This window comes from Caretta caretta, chromosome 17 (genome assembly GCF_965140235.1).
Source record: "Caretta caretta isolate rCarCar2 chromosome 17, rCarCar1.hap1, whole genome shotgun sequence".
NCBI lineage: Eukaryota > Metazoa > Chordata > Testudines > Cheloniidae > Caretta > Caretta caretta.
The window spans coordinates 19,358,572-19,385,672 of record NC_134222.1 but is presented as its reverse complement, the minus strand read 5'-3'; the positions used below and the strand labels follow the sequence as shown (position 1 = coordinate 19,385,672).

General features: G+C 44.9%; 1 protein-coding gene across 4 annotated transcripts; it reads right to left on the bottom strand.

Annotated features, from left to right (window-relative positions):
* Window positions 1-1,169: 1,169 nt before the first annotated feature.
* On the bottom strand, window positions 1,170-25,225 carry ORAI2 (ORAI calcium release-activated calcium modulator 2). 4 transcript variants are annotated; one of them, XM_075120746.1, is made up of 4 exons: window positions 25,140-25,191; window positions 23,400-23,620; window positions 19,420-19,660; window positions 1,170-13,953 (listed from the first exon to the last, which is right to left on the bottom strand). In XM_075120746.1, exons 3-4 carry the CDS (start codon window positions 19,645-19,647, stop codon window positions 13,408-13,410), a joined length of 774 nt encoding a protein of 257 aa, XP_074976847.1. In that variant the 5' UTR covers window positions 19,648-19,660; window positions 23,400-23,620; window positions 25,140-25,191; the 3' UTR covers window positions 1,170-13,407. The 4 variants fall into 4 exon arrangements, with proteins under 4 accessions (XP_074976847.1, XP_048680419.1, XP_048680418.1 ...); XM_048824462.2 differs by lacking the exon at window positions 23,400-23,620 and having other exon boundaries at window positions 25,140-25,225; XM_048824461.2 differs by lacking the exon at window positions 25,140-25,191 and having other exon boundaries at window positions 23,400-24,744.
* Window positions 25,226-27,101: the final 1,876 nt, after the last annotated feature.

The following is a 27,101-nucleotide window of genomic DNA, read 5'->3' as shown; positions in this document are numbered from 1 at the left end:
CTAGATCTCATGGAAATGTTACAACATTGCAGCAGATTGAAGGTGCTTGGTTGTTTTTAAAATAAGCCTTCCCTGGCAGTATCACAATCCAAAACATTGTAGTGTTAGCTGCTGGATGAAAATCAGAAACTGGCTATTGTACTTTTGTCCTTACTGTAATTTACTGCAAAGACGTGAACAAACCACTTTAAAATAATCACTTGAAGCTAAGGTGTAAATCAGGAAGGAAACTTGGTTTGTAAGTGACTTTCAATTTGACAGTCTGTATAGTCTAAACATTATTGTAAGTTGATTTATGTTTATTTTGATGTTTCAAATTACTGCAAGCAGAAAAGTGTCTTGTTCTTTAAGCTTTTTTGATCATTTTAGTGCCTTGACTTTTCTTTAGGGCTCTATTTTAAGAATGCAGGTGCTCTGCCTAAACTAATAGTGAATGAAAAATAAATGTCCCTTCCTATGGGACAGAATGTTTCACACTATCATTCTAGGAACCAGTCACTAACCTTCTGATTCAAATTCAGTCCAAGCAATGGAGCAGATTCCAAACTACTGGTCAAGGCTCAGTTCTGAGATATTGCTTTTAGAGCTGCACTGTTCCTTAGGGACATAACTATCTTCTTGTTTGCATCAGCTAGTTCCTTTAAAAGGCCAGCTCTCCAGGGGAGGAGCATAAGTAAGGATCTACCCATAGATAATACTATATATATAAAATACAGAGAACTAATTACAGTAATTTTCCCTTTACTGAAAATATTAACTGTGACACTGAGAATTAATCATATATATAGTGTATGACCTACATCTTGTGGGATTTCAGAGTGTCAGAGCAACATTTGCAGTGGAAGGTTTTCAAAGACAACTCAGACATCTTCAGTATCTGAACTCTAAGTAGGCTGTGTTCTTTTCTGAGCATCTGTAACCTCTGAACCCTGCCATTCATTCACAGTAATAAAGTATGTTTTTAAGAATAAGCAGAGAGGCAGACTACAGCACGAGTCCTTTCCTGTAACTTCCAGCAGAAAGGCTCAGGTTTGTGTCACTCCAGGTAGGAGATTTGAGAAGTCAGCTGTGGCAGAAACTAGTTTCTTCATGTTGTAAATCTTAGGCTTCAGTCACTTATATTTAAAAAAAAAATCTACTCACTACAAACAATTGACACAAATAAAGGATTGAGTTATCGGATATTTTAATCACATTGAGTTTTATATACACAAACACAGGTCTGTTCATAGTTGCAGACAAAATGAACCAGTTTCAGTTTAGTCAAATATTTAAATGCAAATGCACAAATAGCAACATATTAATTCTTACATTGATTAGCAAGTGTTAAATGTACATAGTGTCACACCCATGACTCCCGCATAAGCTTCAAAACCATGAGCAGCATTCAGATTTTCTAACAGCAAAGCGTTCGCTTCACACAGTTAAAGCGTTCCCTCTCTCTGCAGGAAACAACATACTGTGATCACAGATTGTCAGAAGGGAAGATCTGTCACCGCAGGACAATCCTTTGCACCTGATACTACCGTAGAAATGCAACCTGCATGAGACTTGTTCACTACAGCCACATGTCATTTCTTTTAAAACAAACAAAAAAACCCACCATTCCTCCCATAGGCTACAACCTTTTTGGTCCAATCAGAAAGCAGGATTGCGTGTGTAACTTGTGCTCTTAAGCTAAAGGCCCCCCCCCCCCACTTTTTTGAGTAAATGTACGAGTTCATACTAACCTCTCCTGTACAGCTAGCACCTACGTCCTACTGCTCAATTGTATAGCGTGCTCTATCACAAGATGAGTCTTGGGGTGCTCCTAACTCCATCTCAATTCAGTGCATATCCAATTGATTGGAAGGTAGGTAGTGGCAGCATCCTGGAGCTCTGTACAATGGTACAGTTAGTTAGGAAGCCTAGAGTACCACAGTTGTATATGTAACAATACTTTTGATCCATGGTCCTAAATTATCCCGTTGCTGTTAGCATTTAGCCTCTGCAGTAATATGCTCTAAGCTTACTAAGCGACAGTAGACAGAGTATTTAAATTAGTGTTTGGTCCTTATATTTCAGTCATTAAACATTCTTCCTTTAACTTATGCTCTGTGCTCTCACTCCACTGCTAAAATACTACATATGCCCGTTTTAATCTCAAGGTATGATACCAGATGGTTTCATGGAGAACATAACTCCATAAAAAGAAGATAAATTGTAGTGCATATTTTGGCTCACACTGTGCTGTGTGTTTATTGGCTGTGTTTTCAGCCCTGTACAGTCTAAATGAAGACAGTTCCTGCCCCGAGGAAAACAGACTAGAGAGACTCAGTATGAACTAATTTTTTAAAAATGTATGTTATACTCTGAACTATAAACTAAAGGGTTTTATGCTATGTATTGAGAGAGGCTGATGTTTAATTTGGTCACTGTTTGCTTCTTGCTGCATCTTAGCGCATACTTTTCCTAGGTAAACATTGACATGAGCACCTGTTTAAGGAGCTCCTGAATGCAATACTTGTAAACCTGCCATTTCATGCTGCTGTGGCATCAGGGACACACATGGTGGCTCTGTTTTCGTTTGTGAAAACCATACGCATGTTCTCTACTGAAAAGGCAGAATGGCAGCATTGTAAAGACATTAATAGTTGTTTTGGATGATCAGGTATTGTGGAGATCTGTGGTAAGTATAAAGAGGATTTTAATCTGTAACTAGTAGATGCTAAGAAGAGTTTTGGGCTTCTTTGCTAATGCAGTTAATGTAATACATTTAAACTATTAAAGTTCAATGCAACAGTACCTCCTATCAGAGCAATATATTTTCTTAACCTAGATTAGTGCTTGTAAACACATTCCAAGAACAGGGTCCTTCTCGAAAATCAAAATCATCAAGTTGACTTGCATCCTGTACATTTTATAAAGGGGGAGCCTAACATATTTGGCCAAATTAATTAAATTAGGTCAACATCCTAATGTACTATTATATATTTTTTTTGTCCATACAGAACACTGGATGACTCAGTCTAGCCTTCAAAAATATAGTCTTAAACAGCATGACAGTGTAAAAACCACTATACTTTAGAAAATGTTTATCCAGTTTCACATAGGATGGGTTCTTATTATTCACATATCTAAATACAGTCTAGGATATATATTTTTTTTCCCCATAAAATACTCCATGCATAGATAAAGCAAGACTTCAACAGGAACTAGGTGGAACCCCCCCCCCCACCGACTTCAAAAGTTTTCTCCTGGCACTTAAATGATTCAACATTTTGTTCTCGATATCAGTTGTTAGAATCAAAGCAAAGGTGAGCTTTGAATTGTATGTACAGATATTAATGTAGATGTTTGATATATTCAGATGGTTATCAAATGATTTAGAGTATTAACTTTGAAGTGGACACAAAGGAGATTGATGGTGAGAAGTTAATTAAAAAATAAATGGGCTGGCCTGATTGTGCTGGCACTTGGGGATCCAAGTGGTTTCTTTGTTTCCCAGGCTGAAAGGAATGGGAGGGGAGGGGCTTATGGCAGTGGTACAAAGCTTGGAGGATGGGGAAGGTATGAAATGGGGAACGCTGAGGGCATGAGAATTTAAAAACCAGAAAGTAGGAGAGAGGGGGAGAGAAGAGAATGGATGTCCTGAAATACAAAACAAAAATAGTGGACAAACAGCTTAGGGTCCAGTCCTGCAATTTACATTGCATGGCAGACTACTGCGCTTTCATGGAGCCCTAGAGACGTCAATAGGGCTTCAAATGGACACAGCATCCATCTGTGTGTTGTAAATTGCAGGATCAGCTCCTAAGGATACGCTGCTGAAGTCACAAAGTCAAGCATATTAACTCTGTGGTGGTGTGCATTCTACCTTCCCACATATTAATACTGTATATTGTAAAATGCATGCCATACCTTAATTCATCCACGGTGTTTAAGGCATCTTAATCATAGGAACATAGGAATTAATAGACTGGATCAGACTTGAGGTCCATCTGTATCCTGTCTCTGTCAGAACCTTCACCAGATACCTCAGAGGAAGATGCCAGAACCCCATAGTAGGCAGATGTGGTCTGCCCCCATGCAAGTCTCATCCAAATCCCCACTAGTCAGATTGGCTCCAACCTTACATCTGGAGTTTTTATCCCTTCCAAAACTCTGTTTGTATCTTGATTATGATTTTAAGTGAGCAGCCTTAGGCTCCAACCCTTCAAGTACTTACAGATGAGTTCAGTGGGCATACTCATGTGCTTAAAGATATTCAAATGTTTGCAAGATCCAAACCTTGACGCTGCATTACTGTGGTCTGGTGCCTTTCCTTTCCTTTTACGACAAATAATTTGTATTTGTCTTTTATTATTATTATTGTGATGCAGTCTAAATGGGAAGATGACCGTTTACAATATGGTCACCACTGTTGCAAAATTGTAATAAATCTCATACAAAGTATGCCTTGTAAGGGATCATTTAAAAAGTCAGGATTTGCTGAAACTCATTGTCCTGTTTGCACGTATCATCATTGTAAATGAAGTTATCAAATGTTGATATATATTTGTAACTCAAAGTTGTTGTGAGCTTGAGAATCATCCATAGGTTAACTCTTCAGGAATAACAAAGAAGCTGTAAACAAGGGTAAAGACACCTCAGACAGCATGTATCCAGAAAGGGGCAAGCAAAGATTTGAAATTCATATGAGGAACTGAGGGCAAAGCACTTATGCCATGGAGCCACTTGACCCCTTGAGACAGCCAGGATTTTTCCAGCCAAAAGGGTCAAGATATAAAAAGGGGAGAACAAAGGCTCCTGGCCACCTCTTTCCTACCCCATCTCTGGACGGTGAATTCTGACCAGAGAAGTTTTAAACAACAGGACTGAGGTCCCAAAGCTATTTGGGCAACCCAGAGAGACTTATAGGAAACTAGCAGATTTAACATCCCTGCTAACATTTTGGCCTACATTCTCTGATCCAACAGTACTATGTTTTACCTGTCTTAACCTTTTAATAACTCATTTCTTTTCTTAGTTAATAAATCCTTAGTTAGTTTACTAAGGATTGGCTGCAGAGTTGCTTTTCATGTAAGGTCCTGCACATCCATTGACCTGGGTAGAACCTAATGTGTGGTGTTTTTTGGTTTTAATAACCTTACATCACAGAAGTCCAGTTTGTCTGGGTGGTAATAAGGGGCTGGAATGCCTACAGGAATTGTTTGTGGCTGCATGGTAAAATTAGTATAATGATCCAGGAGTATATTTTATTACTGGTTCAGTAAAATCTAGTGGTAGAATATACCACCAGTTGGGGCATATCTGTCCTGAGTTTGGCATTTTTAGCTGTGACCCACTCCAGGCACAATGACAATTATTTGTTTATTTAAGTCTTGTGTTATGGATGCTATTTGTCCCTTCACATAACACAAGAACCAGGGGTCACCCGATGAAATTAATAGGCAGCAGGTTTAAAACAAACAAAAGGAAGTAGTTCTTCAAACAATGCACAGTCAAACTGTGGAACTCACTGCCAGGGGATGTGGTGAAGGCCAAAAGTATAACTGGTTTAAAAAAAGATACACATTCACTGAGGATAGATCCATCAATGGCTATTAGCCAAGATGGTCAGGGATGCAACCCCATGCTCCGGATGTCCCTAAGCCTCCAATTGCCAGAAGCTGGGAATGGATGACGGGATGCGATAATTGCCCTGTTCTATTCATTCCCTCTGAAGCATCTGGCACTGGCCTCTGTCATAAGACAGGATACTGAGCTAGGGCTGACCCTGTGTTGTCATTCTTATCTTAATTTTCTATGTAGTGTTAATTTAGCTTTGAAGACCATACCTATTTCAGTACGGGAGAGGAGAGAATTCTCACCTTTATGGCTGCCACTGTTTGGGCTGGAAACGCTTTTCTTACCGTTCACACTGCAATTGCACCAAAAGTCAGAGGCACTCTAAAATCATGGGCTTCTGGATTTTCTGCACCTGCACTTTTCACCTTTTCCTTGCAGCAAAATCCTCCACTGACACATTTACAGTCCCAGCGCCAGCTGATGTCCCTGTCTGGGCCCTCCGCTATCAGGGAGAATTTCAGTGATGTTGAAGTGGGAGGGAGTTTCAACAGGCGCTACTAAATTCTTAGCAGATGCTGCATGAGCATACTCAGATGTGATTTTCCCCTTAATTGGGGTTTCAATGTCTCATCTCTTTGCTCCTCAAAAGAGAGGCGCACACGCACACTCAGGGAGGGTTCGTGTCCCGGGCAAGTGTCAGATTCCAGCCATTTTTTCCTGTAGCTATGTTCAAAAATAGTTTGCTTAGAACCCCGACGTGTGACCACCACAGTGCATCGGGCCATTTTTTAAAATTAAACCCACAATTTTTCTTTTTACCCTGCTTTCAGTAAGACACCGCTAAGTGGATTTTGCGAATCTTTCCAAAAAGTCCCCATCAGAGAGAGCCAAAGCACATCTTATCGTATCTTAACCTGCTTAGCAATCCTAACTGCGTCAGGTACTTGCAAAGAAACAACTGAGGAGATGAAGACAAAGTCCACTGTCCCTTTAAGAGCTTTTCCCTATTATGATCCCCAAATCTTTGGTCTGGACTACTGTTCTGTCATACATAAGCCAGCTTTGGCCTTAGACTTATTATTTCTTATTATCTAGCGTAAACTTCATTTCCCTAGGAAAGATCCAGATTCTTGAAGTCTGCTCGCATTTCCCCCCCTCCTATCTGGAGACAGTAACTATTTAAATGTGCATATTCTTATATCCAACTCATAACTTAAGTGAAAGGTCTCAAGCTACAACACAGATGTATAACACCTTACAAGGAAGTTCTGTCCAGCAGGCAAAATAACAGTTGCTTCATGGTTTTGGCCAACTTTCTATCCAATACATTATTTACCTCTTGTCACAGTGTGAACTGGGCCTTTAAAAAGATCTGAAGCCCCAGCTCCCTCTTGCCCATGCCTAGTTTCCTCCCAAATCAGGTAACTGCAGACTGTAGCAAGGTGTGTTTGGAAGAAGGTGGTTTTAAGGGAGTATGCTGAACCACTCTGCAGCAAGTGATCAAACTCTCCTGTGTGGTCTCCAAAAGCAGCCAGGTATGAATGGAAAATGTCCTACAATGGCTCAGGTCTTTCCTCTCAGACTGAACCCAATGGATTGTCAGGAATAACTGCTTCCAGCCCCCTCACACCAGGGGTCCCACCAGGCTTAGCTCTTTTTCCCCTCTTTTTCGATGTGTGTGAAGCTTTTGGGAGAGCTAGTGAGATAGCGTGGGCTGAAGTGCCAGCAGTACATGGATGACACCGAGCTGTACATCTTCCTTCCATCAACTGAACACCACAGTCTCCAAGCTTTCTGACTGCCTTTCTGATTCTGGATAAGGTTGAAGGAATGCTAGCATGAGGAAGAAAGTAGAGGAGAATTCCTTGAAGCATTACAATCCCATCTATCAAATTGCCAGACATCTAGGCTGGACTATTACAATTCTCTGTATCTAGTAAGGAAGACCCATTCCCAGAGGAAACTCTGCATAGTCTAGGATGTGGTACCCAAGTCCTCAGCAACACAGGTCACAGTTATACGTTACCCAGATACAAATCTGAGGAACTGTCATTAGAGGTGATTCTGGAACAACCTGATGAACTAAGCAGTAATAAGTCACCAAGACCAGATGGTATTCACCCAAGAGTTCTGAAGGAACTCAAATGTGAAATTGCAGAAGTACTAACTGCGGTATGTAAACTATCACTTAAATCAGCTTCTGTACCAGATGACTCAGTGGTTTGAGCATTGGCCTGCTAAATCCAGGGTTGCGAGTTCAATCCTTGAGGGGGCCATTTAGGGATCTGGGGCAAAAATTGGGAATTGGTCCTGCTTTGAGCAGGGGGTTGGACTAGATGACCTCCTGAGGTCCCTTCCAACCTTGATATTCTATGATTCTATGACTGGAGGACAGCTAAGGTGACACCCATTTTTAAAAAAGGCTCCAGAGGTGATCCCAGCAATTACAGGCTGGTAAGTCTAACTTCAGTACCAGGCAAACCGGTTGAAACTATAGTAAACAGAATTATCAGACACATAGATAAACAAGATTTGTTGGGGGAAGAGTCAACATAGTTTTTGTAAAGGGAAATCATGCCTCATCAACTAGAATTCTTTGAGGGAGTCAACAAGCACGTGGACAAGGGTGATCCAGTAGATATAGCCTACTTAGATTTTCAAGAAGCCTTTGACAACGTCCCTCACCAAATGTTCTTAACCAAAGTAAGCTATCATGGGATAAAAGGAAAGGTCCTCATGGATCAGTAAATAGTTAAAAGATAGGAAACAATTATAATAAATAAATGGCCAATTTTCAGAATGTAGAGAGGTAAATAGTGGTGGCCCCCAGAGATCTGTACTGGGACCAGTCCTATTCAACATATTTATAAATGATCTGGAAAAAGGGGTAAACAGTGAAGTAGCAAAATGTGCAGATAGTACAAAACTACTCAAGATAGTTAAGTCCAAAGCAGACTGCGAAGAGTTACAAAGGGATCTCACAAAACTAGGTGATGGGGCAACAAAATGGCAGATGAAATTCAATGTTGACTAATGCAAAGTAATGCACATTGGAAAACATAATCTCAACTATACATAGAAAATGATGGGGTCTAAATTAGCTGTTACCACTCCAGAAAGATCTTGGAGTCATTGTGGATAGTTCTCATTTTGGATAGTTCTCTCTCATTCGATTCATTCATGGAGGATAGATCCATCAATGGCTATTAGCCAGGACAGGCAGGATGGTATCCCTAGCTTCTGTTTGCCAGAAGCTGGGAATGGACAACAGGGGATGGATCACTTGATCACCTGCTCTGTTCATTCCCTCTGAAGCACCTGGCATTGGCTATGGTCAGAAGACAAGATACTGGGCTAGATGGACCTTTGGTCTGACCCAGTATGGCCGTTCTTATCCCAACACACTGCTTTCTGCACTGGCTTCCCAATGAAGATAGTCCAGTTCAAAGTCACAGTCCTGATTTTCAAAGCCCTACACAGAACTGGTCCCAAACCCCTGAGTCCACATATCTCCCTCTGTGACAAGGGCCTCCCAGCCACCATATTTTCATGGGAACAATGATACTGTTGATCAATAGGTGTAGGTTTGTAACTATGGGAGACAGGGTCTGGACTAAGAATATGGAACTCATTTCCAGAAGAAAATCAGAACAGCCACTAACCTCAGTGTATTCAGAGCCAAGTGTGAAGCCCATCTCTTCCCTCAGGCTTTCCCACAATAGTGCCCTTGTTCTCAAATTCATTCTTTTCAGAAATACTCTAAGCTTGGTACGTGGTGGCAGTGAAAGAGAGGAGAGAGGGAGATCACTCATCTTTTTAAGTAATAAGAGGTGCCCTGACACTATGAAGAGGAGTGGTCTTATAAGTACTAGGTAGGTAGCTTCCTTCCCTCAGCAGAGGAGACAGACCTGAGAAGAGCAGCAGCTGGTTGGGAAGGCTCAACAGGGATGGCTTGGGCTGGGGCCTGCATGGTTCCCTGCTAAAAGGGAGCCAAGGAAGGAACTGCCTAAGAAGACTCAGAAGATGACCTGGGGAAGAACAGTCATCGGGGGGCTGCAGGGAGACCACTGGTGGCTCCCTGCGGCAGAGAATCAGAAGCAGAGCCCATGAAGGGCTCAGCAGAAGACTGCAGGGAGAAAGCCTGAACAGAGATAGATCTAAGCAGAACGTGGCCCTGGGAATCATGAAGCAAGCAGTTGGGAGCTGAAGACAAATGGTTGCTCTACAGTATAGGGGGGTCCCAGGTGTGAAAACTGGAATAGAGGGACAATAGCAACGAGAGGCAGTGGGGGAAAATGCAGTAAACAGAAGACAACAACTGGTAAATTTAGACAACTGAGAACGTAATGGAAGGAGAGGCACTTACAAGCTTCACTACTGATAATCCTGTTCGTGTGAAGACAAGCAGCAGCTGCTGGATTTTGGCATAGTGGCTCAGACACGCACAGCTGGCCAAAATAGTGCTCAACTCCAGGAAGCCTTAGCAAAAGTCTAATTAAAACAAGCTCATGCTGCTTCAGACATTGCTTGGGAAATGGCCGAGTTTCACCATGCTGCCAAACACCCTTTTTTAGATCAGCTACAATTTCTGTAGCGGTGGCTGACACCATATGCAACCTTTAAGGAACAGATGCCAGTGAGTCGATATGCAAGAGTGGTGGCGAGGAAGACACATTAGAGGAAGACGAAGAGACACAGGAGAAAGAGAAAAGGAACCACTACGCTTTGGGCAGGAGCTGGAAAGAAGCCATAGCAAGAAGCTGATGAGAGGGTATAGGAATGCCTGGCTGTCATGGACCCCTGCAGCCAAGCAGTAAAAGGACTATAGATGCAAGGGAAAGGATTAATGCCCGCCCACACACACACACACACTGGGCAGGGCTGTGGCCTAAAGAGGGCAAAAGGCACAATCTTGCTTGGTGGTGTTTTGACTTTATTTGCCATGGCAGAGGATTATTTGATATGGCTGGAGGGCCAAATCATCCTACTGGCCTGCAGGAGACAGCCTCTAGTGAAGGGGTTCTCAACCTTTTTCATTCTGAGGCCTCCCACCTCCAACATGTTATAAAAACTCCATGGCCCACTTATGCCACAACTGGTTTTCTGCATATAAAAGGCCGGACCAGAATTAGGAGGTAGCAAGCAGGGCAACTGCCTAGGGCCCTGCACCACAGTGGGCCTTATTAAGCTAAGTTGCTCAGGCTTCAGCTTCAGCCCCGGGTGGCAGGGCTCAGGGCATTGGGGCTTTTGCTTTCTGTCCTGGACTCCAGCAAGTCTAATTGGTGGCCCTCCTTAAACCTGATCGCGGCCCTCAGGTTTGGCGGCCCTCCTCAAACCTGATCGTGGCCCCCCAGGGGGCACCGGACCCCTGGTTGAGAACCACTGCTCTAGTGGACAAACTTAGACACAACCTGAGGCCTGGTATACACCAAAAACTTAAGTCAACCTAGCTACTTCACTTAGGGTTGTGAAAAATTTCATGTCACTATATTTGAAACTCTGATTTTCATTACTGTGATCTTGATCTGGTTGACATGTCAATACTAATTTTTACTGTGGTGAGATGGGACAGAATTCAACCCTAATATCCTAGCCAACCTCCAAATCAGGGAATTATACTCTTCTTCCTTAAACTATCCCAGCAATTTCAACTGCAATCAGTATTAAAGTTCCATCCTAAAACTTGCATAGGGTATCTGTGCAATGTCAAATAGTGGCTACATTTCTATAACGGAAGAAGAGATTACTGTGTGACATTCAAAACCCGTTGGGGTCCTTAGGATAGAGGTGCTACATATAAGGAAGCACAGTAGCATTTGGTATGGAGGGTCACTGAAATTACATTCAGGAGCTTTAGCAGGAATTTTAAAACTAATCCCTTCCAGAAACAAGGTCCTTATATTGTGTATTTGGAAAGCAGTAGGTAGTCCTGTGTAAACATGGCCCGTGTTGATGAGGGTGAGAATAACTGATGAAAAAACAGACGAGTGCTAACCCGCTTGCCCAGGAATGACTGAATTAAAATGAAGAAAAAGGATTAGATTTGGCTTCCCAGGAACTTGTCAGAGAGAGAAAGAGAGAGAGAGAGATTTAAAGATACATTCTCATCTTGCTGCACTCATTTCACACACACTCCATGCTGGGAATCTGATACTTAGTACACGGACATATTTCCTAAATACCACTGGTTAAAGGGAAGGGATTAAATAGAACATCACAAACTTCTTCAATTATTTTAGAACTATTCAAGAACTGGCAGAAATTGTAAAACTATTATCGAATGCAAGGGAATAGGGCCTGAAATGAGCACTGGCAGCATCCTGCAGATTACTGAGTGTGATGAGACAGGACAGGACAATTTTGCTTAAATATTTTTACATATTTCTGTAGCTGAAATAAGTGTTACTTTTCCTTTAAAAATTAAAATCAAGCTACTGATTGCAGAAGAATATTTTGCCTCCCCATGAAGTAGTTATAAATAAAGTCACAACTAATTACACTTTCACCCAGAAAGATACTACAGTGCTTTACAAGTTTCACTCACGAAGCTACATAAGCACAAACAAGAATCACCTCCTCCACTGCTGAAATACAGCCAATAAGTGAAATGTGATGGTACTTTACCTGCACGCAGCTTTCCCTTTGGAATGGCAAAGGCTGGACGCAGCTCACCCCAAACGCAAAAATGCAGCTCCATGTGCCACAAGGGGTATGTGGTGTTTGAGAAAATGCAAGAGGCTTTCTTCCCTAAGGGGTAAGAATGCTGAGAGCTCTCAGGCACAACTAGCACAAAGAACAAGGGAAAAGCACGGGATCTGGACGCCGAGCCCTATGTGGCAAACCAAGCCAGCAAAACACGAATTATTCTGGTATATACAGAGCAAATGAAGAAAACACAGTGACAGATTTCAGCGGTGTGCTATCTTTCCTCACCCCTTTAAATCTGCTTTTCTAGTCCTTCGAAATTCTATGCCAGGCCTTTTTAAATTCCCAGTTAGTTTCCTGCTTTAACAATGTCTTTGTTGTTAAAATGAAAATACCTGTAAGCCTTCCCTGGACACACAAACTTTCATGATCAGTAACATTAGAAGATCTTGGTGTGCATTCATTGGAAAAGAATGGACACTACTGAAGCAGGCAAAACAGAGCTTCCCAGCCTCCTGCCAGTCTGAAATTCTCTCCCCCCTGTTCTAAAGCAGGGTTAGGTACTAGCAAGAGAGGATAGCAAAAGGAGGACATATGTACTAAGACTGCTGATTTCTAACATCTTGCATCATTCTAGGGACCTGTTTCTGTAACACCCATTCTATAATAAAGATGACAAACACCCCATGTTCGGCAGTGCTTTCAGAATGTCCTCAGATTTGTACTAGATAGCACTATTTATCACCTCAACCCTGGAAACAATCTTTGTCAGTTTGCTGCTGCACAACCAGCAAGGGAGCCCTGGCACTTAAAAATAACCTAAACAAACAGGTCCTACAAAATAAGTGGCTTTTTTTTTTGAAGTATCAAGTAATTTCACTCTTGGCAAAAGAAGGTTGCATTGTTAAAATAGAACACTTTGGAAATCACCCTCCAGAACATAATGTTAAAGTAGATAAAGTTTTGGGCTTTAACTGTGTGGCAGTATCAACTTAAGTACACAATTGTGTAGGACCAGAAATAGGCCAGAGACCCCATTAGTTTGGGGAAGAACTAGAACCCATTGCCCTATAAATCAGGCAATTCGCATTTTAGATTGTTAGACCCCCATATAATCCATCATTGGTTTTGGTTGCTCCTGTTAGCAAAATGTTTATTTTGCTCTTAGCCTCAGCAAAATGATTTGCTTTGAAACAGATCCCTGTTCCTCTGTCACACTACCTGCAACCCTCTGTCATGTCCATCTAATTGCACTTTCAGTTTGTGAAGCTCTTCAATCTCCCGGTTATGTCGCTCCGTTTTGTGCCGCACCAGAGAACGGTAGAAGTGAATGGTGAAGACAACAAAAATCAGACCCACTGGAACCATGATGATGGTGGAGACCAGGGCTGCTTGCCAGCCCACATGGCCACTGGGCTTTTGCATGACAGCAGTCTCGTTTTTCATAATGGAGTCAACAGGCAGAAATTTTATCCAGCACAGAAGCACCACCTCAGCAAGGAAAAGGAGGATTCCTAAGACTGTGGAGAAACCCCAGGCCAGCTCTATGTAGACGTGCATGCGTTCATGTGGGGATTCACTGATGGAGTTCAGGTTGTGTATGTTACTCACCGCTTCCACGTTAGGTAGTATACAGGTGCTGATGAGAAGGGCGAAGAGATGAACTGCTACCAGCACTGTTGTGCAGGCACTGAACGCAATCAGCAGCATTTGGGGGTACTTATACTGCATCTCTAGTTGCACCTCAACCATGGCAACCTGGGGGGGGAAAAAAAAAAAAAAAGATGGTCAGTTTCTAGAATTCCCATATTTCACTTTTCAAGGCTCCAGTTCAGGAAAGCATCATTATTCAGAGTGCTTAAGCACATGCTTAAGTGCTTTCCTGAATTGGGGCTTAAATGGATTATTTCTTTTTTCTGAAGGTGCATGAACAGTCTGTATCTTTCCCCTTCTCAAGACTTGCACACAAAGTTACATCCAAGCCCACAGGAAATTATTTCAACATTGCAGGGGTTTTTTTTTTAAGCAAACTTTCCCTTAAACTGTGACCCATATGAACAGCATCAAACAAAATGGGGCTAGGACTGATGCTGTGAGGCAAGATGTTGTCACTTTGGATGGGCTATCACCAGCAGGAGAGTGAATTTGTGTGGGGGGGTGGAGGGTGAGAAAACCTGGATTTGTGCTGGAAATGGCCCACCTGATGATCACTTTAGATAAGCTATTACCAGCAGGACAGTGGGGTGGGAGGAGGTATTTTTTCATATTCTCTGTGTATAAATAAAGTCTGCTGCAGTTTCCACGGTATGCATCCGATGAAGTGAGCTGTAGCTCATGAAAGCTCATGCTCAAATAAATTGGTTAGTCTCTAAGGTGCCACAAGTACTCCTTTTCTTTTTGCGAATACAGACTAACACGGCTGTTACTCTGAAACCTGTCAAGATGTTGATGGTAACTCTAAACATAAATGTGTTACTGTCAGGCACATGGCTGTGCAGCCTCTGCAAATAGTCAGGCCAACAGATCTACAGGAGGGGGAAAAAAACTGGACAATTTGGAAAAAAACCCACCTCAGAGCAATTTGACAACAAGCCAAGAAGTCTGAGTGCAGAAGCAGCTGTTAGCTCAGCCAGGAAAATGATTAAGGGGATTTCTGAAGATCCTCCTTCTTAAAGTGAATGTAGTGCTTCTGAGAAGTGCTAGACTGAGAGCACAGGGACTGGAAGCCCTCTGTTTGCAGTGGTCACAGGACAGGTGCAGTGACAATGCAGACCTTCCCTACCTGCCCTGACAACATGCCTCAAACTAGACCTAGAGGGACTATACCTACAGGAAAAAGAGGAGCTGTCTTCCTGCCTATTCTGTCTTTGGCTTCTCTGCTAAGACAGCCAATAAGAGCACCAACTAGTGATGATGGTTTGTGTGATGGGATGCCTGCCCAATAGGAATGGGACCCAGACCCAGCAGCTCGTTTCACACAGATCATTAAACAGCCATCAGCTGGTAACAATTTTCAGCCACTACTGATCTGTGTTGAATTGGAAGCAGAAACAGAATGCTGAAAAGAGCTGAATCCTAGTCCCATACTACAGTACCTTGGACTTATGTATATTTAAATATGTAAATAAAGTACGACTTTGGAATACATTTTACTTCCTTCAATAGCCAGATTGTTGCCTCTCTTACGACAGAGTACACAGCCTGTTTAATAAGTATTTGCCTTCCAAATTATTGCAGCAGAAATAAATTGGCTGCAAATGATACCAGGGTCGTTAACTGGGATGCCCGATTCTATCAGTTGGAGAAAAATTAGTAACAAATTTGCACAAATTAAAGGAATCCCTATATTCTGAAAGTTAGGTTTATGAAGAAAACATATTGCAAGTAATACCCAAGACCAGAGATCCCACTTCTTTGAATGTAATCACACGTCATCCAAAATGAAAGTCATTTTGGTCTATTTTCTTTTCATTTTAAAAAAAATATACGCAAACCACCAGAGCTCCTTGGAGTCAGCTCTGAAGTTCTCAACAGCTGCACTGAAAAAAAATCCAACAGGAGCAAGAATCCTTCTGAGACAGATCCAATAGCATGAAGTGAAGTGGATAATTTTAGCAGACATCTAAACACCTTGCGAATATGCCATGAATAGAAGTCAGCTGGTTTATACTGTATATTTGCTAAGAACTTCCCATTGCTGTTTGTGTTCAGTGAGTTTAGAAGTAGTGTTTTGTTTTTAAAGTGACCACTGTGATTTCCGACCCTGCAAACGGATCTAAGTGGGTAGACCCTAAGCCCAAGAGCAGTTCCGTGGACTTCAGTGACACTCCACGGGGACATAGAAGGTCCATTTGCCTAGATCAAGTTGCAGAATGCATTAGAGTTAGGATAGTGACACTGTTTTTAATACAAAATGCTCTCTCTAAAGACATACAACAATTTTGCTAAATACTACTAAAAGGAAGCAGATTTTACCTATAGATTCTAATAGGGCCTAATAGTAAAATTCTTGTAAGGAAAACAGAAAGGAGCATAAACTCTGGCAAGTCACATGCAAAAGTACAGGCAAGCAAAATATATTTTAAAATAAAATAAGACAGGCCATGAAAGAATTTGAAGGGCAACTACCTAAAGACACAAAAACTAACAGCGAAAAAAAATGTTTAAGTACATCAGAAGGAGGAAGCCTGCCAAGCAGTCAGTGGGGCACTGGACGATGGAGGTACTAAAGGAGCACTGAAGGAAGACATGACTATTGCAGAGAAGTTAAATTAATTCTTTGCATCAGTCTTCACTACAGCAGATGTGTGGGAGATTCCCATACCTGAGCCAGTCCTTCAAAGTGACAAATCTGAGATGCTGTCCCAGACTGACCTGTCAGCAAAGGTGGTTTTGGAACAAATTGATAAATTAGTCACCAGGACCAGATGGTATTCACCCAAGTATTCACCTCAAAAATATGTATTAGAATTGGAAAAAATACAAAGAAGGGCAACAAAAATGATGAGGGGTATGGAACACCTTCCATACGCGGAGAAATTAAAAGATGGGGACTGTGAGTCTTAGAAAAGAGACAACTAGGAAGGGCTAGGATAGACATCTATAAAATCTTGAATGGTGTGGAGAAAGTCAATAGAGAAGCAAGGGTGCTGGGACAATTTCTATAGTGGAGGTGCTGAAAGCAGAAACCACATATTTGGTTGTTATTACTACTTCAAGATAAGGGGTGCTGCTGCACCCCCAGCATCAGCACCCCGTAGAAAAGTATAATTCACCCTATCACATAGCAAGAACTAGGTGTCACCCAATGAAATTAATAGGCAGCAGCTTTAAAACAAATAAAAAGAAGTACTTCTTCACACAATGCACAGTCCACTAGTGGAACTCATTGCCAGGGGACATTATACTTTTGGACTTCATAACTGGGTTCAAAAGAGAATGAGATAAGTTCATGGAGGATAAGTCAATCAATGGCTATCAGCCAAGAGGGCCAGGGATGCAACCCCAGGCTCTGGGTGTCCCTAAACGTCTGACAGATGCTGGGGACAACAGGGGCTGGATCACTCGATATATTCCCTGTCCATTCATTCCCTCTGAAGCACCTGATACTGGCCACTGTCAGAAGACAGGATACTGGGCTAGACCCAGTACAGCCGTTCTTATGTTCTAATAACCAACTTATTAACTATTGATTTTTACACTCAGAGCCATCCCTTGGGTAGGGCAAATCGGGCAACTGCTCCGGGCCCCGCGCTTTGGGGGACCCCACGGGCCGGTGCGGTTGGCCGGCACAGTTGATCCCGGAAGACATAGGCATGGGAACTAGAGGTGAGGGCAGGGCTGCAGCACCCCCAGGCTCCCAGCTGCCGCCCCGCACGACCTGGGCCTCAGCTGCCACCCTACGCAACCAGGACTCTGAGGCCACCCTGCACGACTGGGGCTTTGCAAGTCCCCGGCCTCGGCAGGAGCCCTGAGCCACCCTGGCACTATGGCCAACAATAGCCCTGAGGTAGGCGCTGGCAACTGTCAGCAGAAGCAGGCAACTCAGCACCAGGCCGGATCCATCCCAGCCGCCAATGCAGAGTGGGGCCCCCAAGCCCGCAGGGCCTGATTTGTCCCAGGCCCCGCACCACCCTAGGGATGGCCCTGGCTACACTGCAGACTTCTACCAGCATATCTCTGTCAGTAAGGGAATACACCTCTTCACACATGACTGACAGAGCTATGCTATCAGAAGTTCTTAGCACAAACACAACTATACTGTGCTTTTTGCAGCATAGCTTGTTTCGCTTGTGGGAGTGGTTTTTCTATACAGGTACAAGTACAGTTTTGCCAGTATAATCTGTGTCCACATTAGACGTGCTTGGCTGGTAATAGTATACTGCTATTCCTATGCTGGCAAAGCGTGCCTACTGTAGACAGGGCCTAACATCAAGAAAGCTGCTATGCTGGAGGATCGAACAAAAATACATTGGATCAGGGATCTGCAACTTTTTCCAGTTAGAAGTTTCCATCTGCTACTTCAGAATACAAAAGAAGTTACAACCAGACATATAGTAGAACCTTGATTTTATGAACACCAATCTTATGAACCACCAACTATACGAAGCATTTTTCCTGACCCTGTAAGGGTGGGGAGGAAATTAAAAAAAAAAAAGAACCCACACATAACAAAAGTGATGTCAATGAAGAACAAGTTGACATTCCTTCATATTCTGATGCCTTTAATGCATTGGAAAGGGCTTTGCAGTGGTTTGAAGGACCAGAAGAAAGGGATGCAGTACACCAAACTGCAGCTTATGTACAACTTATTTGTTGTACAACTTATCTATCGTAATTTTGAGATGTTCAGTTTATGAACTTTCATTTTATGAACTCCTCAATCCCCATTTAGTCTGTCAAATAGAGGTTCTACTGTACATTACTATATTTTGTGAATACACATACTATACCCAAAAAGAAAAAATATTGGCAGGGAGGGGGTGAACCACAAAAAGACAAAAGGAAATATAACCCCCACTCCTTCCCCCCACACCCAGAAAAATCCCCTGCAACCCAGAGAAAAAATTGTCAGTGTTTAAACTAAAAAATTACAAGCAAACCAAACATTTTCTATGGATCTTGTTTCTCTCTCTCTTCACTCCTGAAATCCCTTCATACCCCCCTCACTCACACAACACTCCTCTTTACATGGACATATGAAAAGAACAAGCCCCCACGAACCAAAAAAGCCCTAATACCAGGTCTGCATTTTCTTGAGCAGTGTTTATTCCTCCACCTCCTTACTACCACACATATCTGCTGTGCATGCATACGGATAGGAGTTTTAATTCCGTCCACCAATGAGTGAGATCCAGAGGTTAGATAAGGGGGAGGTTCATCACTTCATCATCTTATGCAAGTGTTCTGTTTATGCCAAAGACTCTTGCTGGCTGCCAGTTACTAACAGGTCAGCCGATACTTTGGGGCATGGGTTTTGGGGCTCCCTGAGACTATTTCTAGGTAGCGGATATCACAGCACTGCAACAAGTGTCTTGAGAGAGCTGCTCTCTGTGTTAAAACTTTTCAACAGCAGCCAAACAAAAATGCACACACTCAGATTCCTTACCACCTAATAAGGAAATGATGGAATGTCCTGCTCTATGTACAGAAAACAACCCCTATTAACAGAGGAAGGTTTTACACAACTCAACATTTCACAATCCAGCAACTAGAAAAATATACCATAGCAAATCCAGAGAGCAAAGCAGACGTTCTGCTGGAAGCTTTGAGCTTGGCTCGGCTCAGATACAGTTTTCTCCATGCGAGAGCCTGAACAGAGTGATGATTTGAAGTGACCAATTCCAGATAGCTACGTCGGACCCAGTCCCGATAATCCATGCCCTTTGTGCCAGGTTCAGAGCCGCAAGCAGGAGTGGCAGGATCCGCCGGGACATTTAACTCGGAACTCATGATGAAAGCAATGCTAGAGAAATAAAATATTTTCACATCAGGATAGCAGTAACAGAAAGAACAAGTATGAACTATTGCACAGGAGAAGGCAATCCCAGAGACTGGTTTATTAGCCTGATTTGTATAAGACATATGGATAGGAATGCAGTAAAAAGCTGCATTAAAAAAAGTACCCTCGGGAGATAGATGTAAACTAGATTGCATGACATATAGAGCATCTCTACTCCCTGCTCATCTGTAACTGCTGTGAATGCCTATGGGAGTTACAAGGGGAAAGACTACATAAGTAAGACCATGAACTACTTTCAGCATGAGCTCAGGATGGGCTGGTGACAGATGAACTTTGTATCTCTAGGCTGCGGCCAGTTTGCATTTCAACTTTAAACCCTTGCTTAATTCTGCCCCTCCCTCTCCATCCTTGTTTGCTTGTTTGAAAAAATAAGGGCAACCATCTTAAATCTAAATCTTGCTTGTTCTTTCTACTTTGTTTCCAAAGTGACACAGTTTAATTCCATGCTGCATCATGGGTGTGTCTCAAAAGCTTCTTATTAAAGCACTACTGTACTATCGGCTACTGTACTCAGTGTGTCAATTTTAATTATTTTCTAAATTGAACCATTTTCAATTAAATCACCCTGAAAGAGATGGCAATTTCCTGCAGTATCTTTGAAAAACCTTACTGAATTAAATTTAAGTAGCTTTGGAGTTCATTGTATCAAAGGCAAATGTTATGTATTAATGTGGCTGGGATTGTATGTAGTATCCTTAGGGGGGAAGATGGGATTTGAACCTGAGAAGTTTTATGAACTTCAAAGGACTATTTTGAACAATGGGCCAGACAAAAATGGACTTTTGAACAAACTGGGGAATCTCTAGGGCAGGGGTTCTCAAACTGGAGGTCGGGACCCCTCAGGGGATCGCAAGGTTATTACATGGGGGGGGGGGTCGCGAGCTGTCAGCCTCCACCCCAAACCCCGCTTTGCCTCAAGCATTTATAATGGTGTTAAATATATTTTAAAAGTGTTTTTAATTTATTAGGGGGTCGCACTCAGGGGCTTGCTATGTGAAAGGGGTCACCAGTACAAAAGTTTGAGAACCACTGCTCTAGGGGGAGGCAAATGCAAATTCCCACTTCCAGTTTTGCAAAAGTCCAGCCTTTTGAAGCTACACCCTGAAGGAAGGACCATCGTCTCCTGATTACCTGTCCTGGAGTCACAAGGTCAAAGGCCCAAGCTGTATAAAGGAAAGACTAACCTATTCTGAGCTAAGGCTTGTATGGACTTGTAACCACAGAAAATCCCCTGTGCGGGTTTTGAAGGACTGACTCCTACCAAAGTCCTTGCTGGAGTTTGGGGAGGAGGTGGGGGTTGTAGGCTCTGGTGTATAAGCTTATTAGCATGTGTGTAGGTTCTTTTGTTGTTTTAATATGCTTTCACTGTAATGCCTACACCTTAAGAATAAATGTGCTTGCTTACAAATAGCTGCGTGGTAACATAACTGCTGACAGTTAAGTTGGTCATAAGCCTTCGAAGAGAAAGTAAAGTACAGATGTGGGCCTGTTTAGGAAGTCTGGTTTGCTGAGAATACCACAATGCAGGCAGGGAACCGTGCAGCCTGGGGAAAACCCCAGTCACATGGGAAAGGCAACAAAAATGATTAGGGGTCTGGAACACATGAGTTATGAGGAGAGGCTGAGGGAGCTGGGATTGTTTAGCCTGCAGAAGAGAAGAATGAGGGGGGATTTGATAGCTGCTTTCAACTACCTGAAAGGGGGTTCCAAAGAGGATGGCTCTAGACTGTTCTCAATGCTATCAGATGACAGAACGAGGAGTAATGGTCTCAAGCTGCAGTGGGGGAGGTTTAGATTGGATATTAGGAAAAACTTTTTCACTAAGAGGGTGGTGAAACACTGGAATGCGTTACCTAGGGAGGTGGTAGAATCTCCTTCCTTAGAGGTTTTTAAGGTCAGGCTTGACAAAGCCCTGGCTGGGATGATTTAACTGGGAATTGGTCCTGCTTCGAGCAGGGGGTTGGACTAGATGACCTTCTGGGGTCCCTTCCAACCCTTATATTCTATGATTCTATGAAAGGGAAGTGGGTCTCTACTCAAGAGAGGTAACAAGTGGGAGCTGGAAGCCTAAAAATGGGTCCCACTACTGGACCATAGAGGGAGAATACAGGTGCAGTTGCCCTGAACTGTAACAATCACATCACGGATCACAATTCATTTTACATGGGTTCAGCTTCGTCCCCTCAGTTGAGATTGCAAAAATACAAAAGGAGCTGAATGGCATATAATGTAATGCAATTGAACTGGCTGGCACCTTGAAAGGGACAGCTGTGCATTTCCTAACCCACTCACCCCATTCCATGCTTAACAGCCAACATTTGTGACCAATATTTGTGCTTCTTTACATCCATCAGCCTCGCTTAGGGAAGGAAAAGACGTGACTCTTAAGGGGAAAATCAATCAGGTTTTACTTCTGAACTATGTAGTTTCATAAATGTGCAAACATCATCAGATTCAACCAACTGTATGAAAACCAAGTTAAATCAACAAGACTATTTCAACTGACCACATACAACACTGGCCATGACCCAGATATCACCTCCATTAAAACTATGAGTTAACCTTATTGTTATTTAAAAGGCAACCTCTTGGGTTATGATCACAGTGTTACTCATGGACATATAGTAGAATTTAACCGAGCAGGGTTTGTGAACTCTGGCACAAGTTTGAAACTCATATCCTAATTAGGAGGCTTTAGATAAACAACAGAGACCTTGATCCTGCAATCAATCCTTGTACCAACAAGACTGCCACTGACCTCAATGAGAAGAGCACACATGAGCTCTGCAGAACTGGACCACATCAGCATTTTAATGCTATGAATATTTATACGTATCTAGAAGGAACCGGTGCACGTACAAGAACACGCATGACGTGGTGCTAATTCATCTCAGTACCACACTTCAAGATCAAAAGCACCTTGCCTTTAGTTTGGCACAAGGTACTTTTTATTCATACCCATGCAGTACAAATGGAGACTACAAACATAACTAATAAACCAGTATTTCCCCCAGGGTTTCAAGCAGTGATGGAGGTAAATGTCACTCAAGTGCCAACACTATGTAGAAACCGTCTTCGTTCCATATACTATTTTAAAAGGGATGTTACTTCTATATGCCATGGTGAACCAGCAATAGAGTAAGTTGCTGTGGCAAACAAGGGAAAGTTGCTCATCAGCAATTTCTACTATTTTGCAGATACATGACAGAGGATTCTCACTCTGGAGTCTTGTGCTCTGCAAATTCTTTCAGATTTTGGCCCTCTGACACAGTAATAGTTAGAGTGCACGACCCTCCTCCTGGTCAGCTTGTACCAGCAGCTACAGCCTCCGGCCTTGGGGTATTCAGACTCAGTCTCTGACCTGTGTGGGAAGCAAGACCTCCCAATTTATTCCCATTCAGAAATCAAATAAAATGTCTATAAAAACCGGAACAAAATGACACCACCTCAAAAACATTCCTGCAAACAAAGAAGGAAAAGGAGGCTCCGGCATGATATTTTCAAGAAGCAGATTCACAGGTGAATAATCTTCCCTTTTCAAAAAAATACCATTAGTACAGGATTGTGACTCTGAGTGCAAGTCGCTGGACAGATATCCTAAAATAAATGTGAACAACACTGCAACAAGCAAAATAAGAAATGGCCAATGCCAGATAAGCAACAAAAAAGTTGGTGGGAGCACCTCTGCTGACTGCAGTGGGAAATGACTGGATGGTTCTGAGGGCTGAGACAGGAGACCCAGAAGGAGATTCCTCTATGGATGGTGTCTTTAACAGAACAGTTTTACTGCACCGTAATCACTGGCCAGGCATCTGAGTAGAGAGGCCGAATTATTCAAGGAATCCTGGTCTCCCGCCTTGCAATATGACAGGGGCAGGACCACCAGCTGTTGCCTCTCATAGACTGGAAAAGAAATGGAAGTTAGGGCAGATGTGGAAGAGCACTATTATCAAGGCAGCGTAGTAGTGCTCTCCAAAGTCTATTCACCAGCACTATGTCACGCCGAGTTTTGGACCAAGTGACAAGACAGCCACAATTCCATAAGGAGACTCTTCCACAGTCTAATAGTCCAGGGGTTCTCAATCTTTTTCTTTCTGAGGCCCCTCCCAACAGGATATAAAAACTCCACAGCCCACCTGTGCCACAGCTGTGTTTTTCTGCATATAGAAGTCAGGGCTGGCATTAAGGAGTAGCAAACAGGGCAACTGCCTGGGGCTCCACACCACCGGAGGCCCCCATGAAGCTACATTGCTCAGGCTTCAGCTTCAACCCTGGATGATAGGGCCCCGGGCTTCAGACTCATGCAGCGGGGCTTCAGCTTTCTGCTCTGGACCCCAGCGAGTCTAATGCTGGCCCTGCTTGGCGGCCCCCCTGAAGCCTGCTCGCGGCCCCACAGGGGGCCCCGGACCCCTGGTTGAGAACCACCGTAATAGTCAAACTGGGCCAAGGGAGAGAGAGTAGGTGAGGTTATACCTTTTATTGGACCAATAAAAGATATTCCCTCACCTACCTTGTCTCTTTCATGTCCTAGAACCGACAGGTCCAGACAACACTGGGAACACAGGGGGCTACGTTCGTTCCTGGGGTAGCTTTTCTGACTTTAGTGGAGTTACAACAGAGATGCACTTGTCCCGGCTACATTTCAGGCCAGCACGCCGCGTGGAAGATGGAAAGCTTTTTGCCGGTGCCGGTTAATGCTGTTTTTGATCTCACTCTGTCTCATCACCGGCCCCCACAGCAGCAAATATGGCAGGGAAAGCCTCTGCCGTGCCTCCGATCTCAGCGGCCTACAACACAATTTTACACGCACGCCCAGGGGCTTTCGCAGCCAAGGCAGGAGGAGGAGGAGGAGGAGGAGACCCCACCACCCCGGCCGGCGGGTGCGTGTCCCTCTCGCATCTCACCGCCGCCGCGCCACCAGCGGCCTCGGCACAGGGCTCCAGGGGGCCGCGCTCAGCCTCCCGACGCCGGCGTGGCTCCATCCCCGGGGCGGGGATTTCAGGACCCTGGCCTGGTTCCGCCCCCGGCCCCAAGACCGGCGTGGGCCCGGCCCCGGCGCTGGGCCGGGGGGGGGGCGCCGCACCCCCCGGCTTGAAGCGGTTTCCACCACACGCCGGGTTGGCAGTTTGGGTCAGTGGCTCTCAGCAGCCCCCCCCCCCGCGGTACACACCGCTCCAGCCGGGGCCGGGGCTTGGCCTAGCCCCCCCCCCCATGGCACTGGGACCCGAAGGGGGGCTACAGCCACAGGCCCAGCCCCCGTGACAAGGCGGGGGGGGCCGAGACACCGGCGCCCTCCTCAGCCCGGGCCCCCCCCCGGGGCCGTGCCCGCGGCTCCCTGCCACTGGCGGCAGAGCAGGCGCGGCAGCCCGGGGGGGGCCCATAGCCCGCGCGCCCCCTCCCCCCGGGGGGGCCCGTCACTCACGCGCCGCGGCGGGGGCCGTGCCCGGGCGGGTCCGCTCAGCCCCGCCGACCGCGCCGGAGCCGCCGCCAACGAGCCCGAGCCGCCGCCGCCGCTGCCAAGGCAACGCCGGACCCCCGCCGCCACGTGACCCGGGGAGTCCCGCACCACGTGACCGGAGCCGCCCAGCTCCAGACGGGGTGGGGGCGCGATGGGCGGGGCCTGCGGCTCACCCCCCTCCCACGCATGAGGATGGCAGGGGGAGTCCGGGGCTCAGCCCCATAGAGGGGGCCGGGAGAGTCTAGGGTTTTCTCTCTGGTGGGGGGCAGGAGGAGTCTGGGGCTCATCCCACAGGGGGGCCAGGGGGAGTCTGGGGCTCACCCCCATAGAGGGAGCTGGGGAGAGTCTGGGGCTCACCCCCATAGAGGGGGCCAAGGGAATCTGGGGTTTTCTCTCGGGGGGCCAGGGGGAGTCTGGGGCTCACCCCCATAGAGGGGGCTGGGGAGAGTCTGGGGCTCACCCCCATAGAGGGGGCCAAGGGAATCTGGGGTTTTCTCTCGGGGGCCAGGGGAGAGTCTGGGGCTCACCCCCATAGAGGGGGCCAAGGGAATCTGGGGCTCACCCCCATAGAGGGGGCTGGGGAGAGTCTGGGGCTCACCCCCATAGAGGGGGCCCAGGGAATCTGGGGTTTTCTCTCGAGGGGCCAGGGGGAGTCTGGGGGCTCACCCCACAGGGGGGCAGGAGTGGATGGGGCAGGAAGTGTGCAGAGGGTCCCCCCTACCCTGCAGTGCTGGCCCTGGGTGCCACAGCTGCCACACACGCTGGGGTACCTCTCTGCTAGGGGATTGTGTAACACCCGCGCTCCCAGAGCCAGGAAGGGGACTGCAGGGTTGGCGCTATTCATCCCCACTCTCCAGGGAAATCCCAACAAGTAGGCAATCTCCCCAACCTTGCAAGGGGCAGACACCCTCGCCCCCCAGGGCCCAGCACCCTGCAGGCATAGCCCCTTGCCTGCAGAGCACTACAGGGGTGAGAACGGAGTGGCCCCACACGGCCAGGCCCATACCCTGTGTGTTTTACAAGGATCAGATCGAGAAGTGCACTGGGCTGCTGCAGCGCCATGCTATATACAAGCACAGATAGAGCCAATGACCCAGGAGCAACCAAGCGGATAATCATGTTTGCAGGGCCTACAATCGTTGAAGGAGGCTTTTTTGAAGATCAAAAGACACAAATCTGTTGCATCAAAATTTCATCACAAGCCTATTCTGACGTAACCACTATTCTTTGCACCGAGGCCAAGAGGGACTCAATAGAATGGAAAAAACCACCCCGGTTGCTTTATTGTAGAATAAATAATTATGCACCCCAGCAATCATCCCTCTGCCTTACAAAACATCCCTTTTTGTCCTGCTGAGATGAACTCAGAAAGGCAGTAACCTCCACCTTCGGCTGCAGTACAGGAAAGTATCCCTTTGTACATCAGAAACAAAGGCAGAGCACGGCGCCCTGGGTTGCACCTTCTCTCTACAGACTCTGCTGGAAATCGTGTAGGAGGGAGCAGGGATGGGGATTGTGTTGCAGGGAAGAGGCAGGAGTAGTTCTTTACTTAAAAAGGAGATGCAGGAAAATTCACATTCCATACCAGAAGTTACCAGGAAAAAGTAGCACAATGGGGCAGCTTGACCCCCAAAGTCAAAGTCATATTTTCTTTGGGGGGGAGGGGGGGGAGAGAAGAAAAAACACACAGCAAAAGCCAATTAAAGGGATAGCACCAATCCAAATAATTCCTAGCCCTACAATAATATAAATATGTATTTTAATTTACTTTTCACCATTTAGCTTGAATTTTTACATTCATTCAAGGTGAGATGCTGAAAGTTGCTCAGTTTTACCATTGTAGCCTTTATTTTACAAATCCTCATTTGAGACTGCCTTGGACTAGAAATCCAGAGAGCTGGGTTTCTGCCACCGATTTTTCACAGG

Coding starts and splice junctions, on each gene's coding strand:
- ORAI2 (XM_048824462.2), bottom strand. CDS start 19,647: ATGAGTTCCGAGTTAAATGTCCCGGCGGATCCTGCCACTCCTGCTTGC. Junction 13,954..19,419: donor TGCTCTCTGGATTTGCTATG/GTATATTTTTCT, acceptor TTCCCCCCCCAG/GTTGCCATGGTTGAGGTGCA.